General features: G+C 40.7%; 1 protein-coding gene across 1 annotated transcript in view; it reads left to right on the top strand.

Moving 5' to 3' along the window:
- The first annotated feature begins 2,137 nt into the window (after positions 1 to 2,137).
- WDR4 (WD repeat domain 4) overlaps positions 2,138 to 5,783 on the top strand; it is a 24,590-nt gene continuing 20,944 nt past the window's right edge. The window contains exon 1 of the mRNA XM_009998206.1: positions 2,138 to 2,226. Within this exon, the coding sequence (XP_009996508.1) occupies positions 2,138 to 2,226 (89 nt within the window). The remainder of the gene's footprint in view (positions 2,227 to 5,783) is intronic.

Below are 5,783 nucleotides of genomic sequence, written 5' to 3' on the forward strand. Positions count from 1 at the left end.
AGAAATAGCCTTTTCCCATTTTTAAAGAAATCTACTGCTGCCTGCAAGGAGGAACAAATGCAAATGTAACTTGCAAACAGTGCTGCATTCTACCATTTAAGTAGCAGTCAAAGAATAAGGTAAGCTTAGCATCCAACTCTAAGAACAGATCAGATCACGAGTTGACTAAGTCCTTAAAACAAAAGGCAGGTTCAGCACTGTATCCTGGAAAAAACTGTACAAAAGCAATTATTTGTCACTTAACCTGGTGAGACAGTTCAGAGAGCTACAGAATGGCTGAGGTTCAAAGACACTTCTGGAGGTCATCAAGCAGGGTCAGGTACAGCAGTCTGTCCAGAACATCTCCAGATAGCTGACTTCTGAATATTTCCAACGATGGAGACTCCAAAACCTCTCTGGACAACCTGTGCCAGTGCTCCATCACTCTCACAGTGTAAGTGTGTTCCTTGATGTTCAGGCAAAACTCAGTTTTCAGTTTCAGTTTGTACCCACTGCCTCTTGTCACCGGGTACCACTGAAGAGTGTCTCACCTCTTGCCTTCTCTGCACTCTCCCGTTAGGTATTTACATACATTGATGAGATTCTCCACTACCCACCCCACCTGCCCAAACCTTCTTTACTCCAGCTGAGCAGCTCCAGCTCTCACAGACTTTCCTCACAGGAGAGATGCATATTGCTGGCTCATGTTCAATTTGCTGTCCACTTAGACCCCCAAGGCGTTTTCTGCAAGGATACCACTTGAAAGTTGGTATCCAAGCAACTTTACTATTATGCTGCTTTTACTTTCAAGTAGGCAAATTCTTTAATTCAAAGCAGAAATTAGAAACGGGGGGTGGGAAGTGTCTTAAAAAATGTATACACTGCTTAAGCTGAAAGGCAAGAATGCCACCACAGATCAGGACAGAGGGACATTTGGCTTTTGAAAAAGCAGAATGAGATCAATAGGTGAGTTAATCGGACTAGTAGTAAATAAGAAGGTTAAGTTAAATAGGGAAGTATAGCTAGGGAGATGATTAAATAGTGCACAGTGTTCTTTTCTAAAACATGTCACTGTCTCCTTCCCATGTCTCTACAAAATCTGGGTTGTAAGGTCAACTTTGTTTTACTTCAACACAACTCACAAGCTACCAATCTCAGAATCAATACCTATTTCTTGCATTACACTACGATTACCTGAAGCCTACTAACATCTGAAACACTGCAAGGTTAAAAAAAAAGTTTAAAAAAATAAAGAATGACATAAAATTTGGCTCAGGAGAAAGGCAGCTACTAAATCCTTCTGAGAAAAGAAGAAAAACAAATTTTGTCATACAACACCTTTGCTCATAGCGGAAACAATCTTGTTTTCATTTTGTACATAAGTGGTTATGAAACTAAACACAGTGAAATGAAGACTACTTTCTTTCACAGCACCACTGGAAACTAAGTACTAATAATTAGCAATGAGTAAGAATTTATCTTGCAGAAAGTCACTACCACACAGCTTCAGTATAAAGATCAGAGAATCATGAACAGAGAAGATTTGGAAACCCTTTAAAAAATGTTAAACCCTGGCCCAAATGAATCAATACAGTTCAAACAATTTAAAGCTGTACCCTCTATTGTGCTTCCTTCTCCAGCCTGGAGTCCTGCTTCCTGAATGGTCTCTTCCTTTGCTGTAGTGCCCATCACCAACATAGTGTTTTCATAAGTCTCTTCTAGTTTAGGAGCAGTTACTTCTGCTTCTGACTCCTGTGCCTCCTTCATCTTTTTCTCTTTTCCTTTTTTGGAAACTGGTTTTTGCTTTTTGTCTTCCTGACTCATTGATGAAGCCTTCAGCTGAATAGCTGCTACTTGGGTTTTAATAGACTTTTCCTCCAAATAATCAGATTTATGAGTGACATCAGTCAGGTTTTGGCTTTCAACCATGGGTGGTTTAAAGACCAGCTTCTGCCGATCTTCTTTCAGAGTTGATTTTACTTCGGGGTCTTTGGCTTTGGCTTTTGGTGTTTTACGGCTGACAGATGTTTTAGAACATGCAACCTGCTTGACAGAAGACACATCAGTTTCTGGCTTGTATGGCTTCTTCTTGGCTACATATTCTTTGTGCGATTTCTGGGACAAGTTCTCTTTTGCTAGCATTGATGCCTTTACCGCTATGTTCTCAGAAAGGATGGAATCTTGTCTAGGAAACTCAACTTTGGTTTTAATGGCAACTTCTGAATCATTTTCTTCCTCAGAATCTGAGCTAGAGTCTGAATCTGAACTGGATGAAGATGAAGTTTCTTCCTCAACTAACTCCTTCCTCAGGCCTCCTTCTTTTGTAGATGTAGTGAGGTTTTCCTCCTCCAAGGAGGAAACAACTGCTCGCTGAGGAAATGCAACCACGGTTTTTCTTGCCATGAACATCCTCATGTCTTCAGTAGAAAGTTCTGAAGCTTCCCCAAGGTTAGTGCTAGATATGCTCTCACCTTTGTTTCCAGATACTAAGAGAGAGCTAGAAGACAACATTTTAGGAAATTCAGATGGTGCCTTGATGGCTAGAAGCTTGGTGCTTCCCTGTGGTGCCACTACATCTAGGAAACGGCATAGAGAGGATTATCATGAGTATATCCAACACTGCTTTTATTACTGATCTTAGACATACAATATTAACTTTCTGAGATATTTTGGTACATAAAGCAAACTGGAAGTAGTTATTATACTAAATACAGGCATTATGAAGGAGAGTTTTAAGACACCTAAAATTAAAGAAACTAGAGTTCTAGTTAGCACTTAAAAGTTTCCTCTGCTGCAATGCTGAAACTCTAGTGCCTTTTGCTCCTTGCTTTGCTAGACTCCTTGCAAGAGCCATTTTTCTCCGCTCTTCAATTCTGCATCACTGAAACTGGTTTAAAGACATCTTCCTATCTCAGATGAACATTGAGATAACTTGTTAGCTGAGCTCTTCAAAGATGCTGCCAGAAAGATAATATTTTCCTATGAGCAAGCCAGCGAAGCAGAAGACACAGTAAACAGACACAGCAATAGCAAGCCTCTTGCAAGTTATCTTCACAGCAGTAGGCAGGGATGACTCTCAAGGGACAAAGTAGCTCAATAAGAAATATCTGAAGCCAGACACAAAAGTATTACATGCTCATGTGCCCATGTGACCTAACACAGTTTAATACTGTTTTCCCAAGACCTTATCTCCTCCAGTCTTCACTGTGTCTACCTCCTATTTTTGCTTCGAGAGCTCTGTGTAAAAATAGTCACAGACAATCTCCTAATGCTCCATGTTAGCTTGCCTTTGTTTCTTCTCCCTTGTGAATACTTTCATTAAGTTAAATTCTTCAGACAAGGAGCCAACAATTGAAGATGCAACTTTCAGGCCCCTTCAGAGAGTACCAAATACCCCTTGGATGCTTGTACTGATGTCCTCAAGAGGCTGACCAACAGCGAACACTGCTGTGGTTACAGAAACAGGAGGACAAAGAGGACTCGGAGCTCATTAAGATGCACCACAGCTTAAATTTCATATATCAAAGCTAACTCCATTAGGAGTTGCACCACTTCCAGCCAGCAGTGTAAGTCAACAGGTTTCCAGCCTACTGTACAGATTTATCTGCAGTTTGAAAACCCAAATCTATTTTATGAGACCATAAACTACATGCAGGTTTCCCCATTACTAGTACATTACAGTAATACCTTGTAGAATCCAAGGACTTACTATAATTAGTTCTGAAAAGAAGGAAATGTTTAGCAATGTCCTAATGAAAACAACACAGAAGAGACAGACACATGAAATTAAAAGCAAAGCATTTAAGAAATGGAGTTCTTAAGTACAAATGAGAAAAATATCAGTTTACTATACAAGTAATACTTTTGAATAATTTCAGACACATACTTCTCTCTGCCAGATGGAAGGTGCAGGGCAGGGAGGGAGGACAGGGGGAAGTATGAGGATGAGTAGAAAGAAGTCTGAATCCCTGCATAGACTGGCACAGCCAAACAGCAGCCTGTGCAAGCTAACATGGGAGGAAGCATCACTCAGGATTGAAGAGGTCTTCAAAGAAGCGTATAGGAAGGTCAAACTAACACAAGAATGTGCAAAGGGGTAACAGACAAGTGAAGGCTAAGCAAAAGCTGAAGTAATGCATCCTAAGAAACGAGTAATGCAGGTGCCGTTCAACTTGACCACTAACAGTAGGTGTTACTGAAAAAATACTTCAAAATTTGGATATGTGGGAAAGATACAGGTTTCAGCTTTTAATCGTAGTCTAATACAACACTAGACACTTTAATTTGGGTACTTCAAACATTGCACCACCTCATCTGTATTTGCATCACTTTGTCAAAAGAACATTATATCCAAATAAGTAACAAGATTATTCCCAGAGGCATTCTTAATGATACTGATGTTAAAAGCATCAATATCAAAGCATGTTTAAAACATGTTCACGTTCAGAAATTACAGGTCTATTCCCCATCACTGACAAACATGACCACTTTATCTAAGCAAAGAAAATTTGCACACCCTGTTCCAGCTAGAATCTGTAAAAGACAGCTGCAACCTATACACCTTAACTAACCTGAGCCATTTGCAGGGGAAGCAGCTGGCTGAAAGAGGTGGCCTAAGAGGTCTCCTAACACCTTCTGAAATCAAAAGCTGCAGGATAATGAAAATAGAAACTGATGCTCAAGTACATCTTAAATACTCTTAAAATATTGCAAAAATAAATTATAATAAGAGTGATTTGTTGTTCAATCAAGTTTATATCTATGCAGCAAAGGCTTTCTTTTTAAGAAGTGAACATTAGAAGCCAGAACTCTGCATGCAACTACTCTTTTAGTAATCTTTTCAGCAGTTGTCAGCAACTCTGATCATTCCTACATATGGCCCCATGGACCTTTGCTGTTTAAGCACCATGATCTCTTAACTTGAGATGGAAATCCCAGTCACCGAATCAGTTTACAAACAGCATTTTGCACAAGATACTTTGAAATTTGTATTCATGTTTTGACTTTGGTCAGGAACAGAAGGGTTTCAAATACTCCTGAATGCCAAATGTTCTGCAGCATCCAAACCCAGGTGCATGTATTGTCTTGCTTGTAACACATGGGGCAAGAAGTGTTATAATTTATAATTATTAATGTATTATTATTTATTAGCATTTAACACAACAGGGCTGTAGAAGTTTTCTGCAGCTTCTCAACACCTCTGCCTGAAGCAGATACTTCGATCTTGCAAGTCTGTCTTTCTGTAAAATTGGATGCTTTTTGACCTTCATAATCAAAATATTACAAAAGGGCGAACATTGTAAGTTCAGACTTTGCGTATCATAAAAAAAATAACTTGCTACACTGACTTCCATTAAACTTCAGGCAAGTTGCAAAGCTTCTTCCTACTAGGACAAACGAAACAACAGCTCTCCTCAAGTCTGGCCAATCCTCACAGCAGCTAGTGTATTAAGGTGAAAGTAAACAGGAAAGAAGCATCAAGCTCAGAGCATGGCCTGCAACTCTAGCACACACAGACCTGTTCCTACAAAATTATAGTTTTAATTTCCTTAATACACAGGACGTTTGAACAGAAAACCCTGTGAACACGGTGACGACCTTGAGCAGATCCAAGCTCTTCCTGCCTGCTCAGCAGCAGCTGCAAGGGCCCGACCTGCAGACGGGCGCTCCCACCACGGGGCACAGAAGGCTCCCGAACCACAACAGGAGCCTCCCCTGCTCGCAGACCCCTCTGCCTTCCCCACCACCCGCCCCGCCCGGGCCCAAACCCAAACCCACTCTTACTCCGGGGCGCCGCGCCCGAG

The sequence above is a fragment of the Chaetura pelagica genome, unplaced genomic scaffold, assembly GCF_000747805.2.
Source record: "Chaetura pelagica isolate M959 unplaced genomic scaffold, ChaPel_1.0 scaffold360, whole genome shotgun sequence".
NCBI lineage: Eukaryota > Metazoa > Chordata > Aves > Apodiformes > Apodidae > Chaetura > Chaetura pelagica.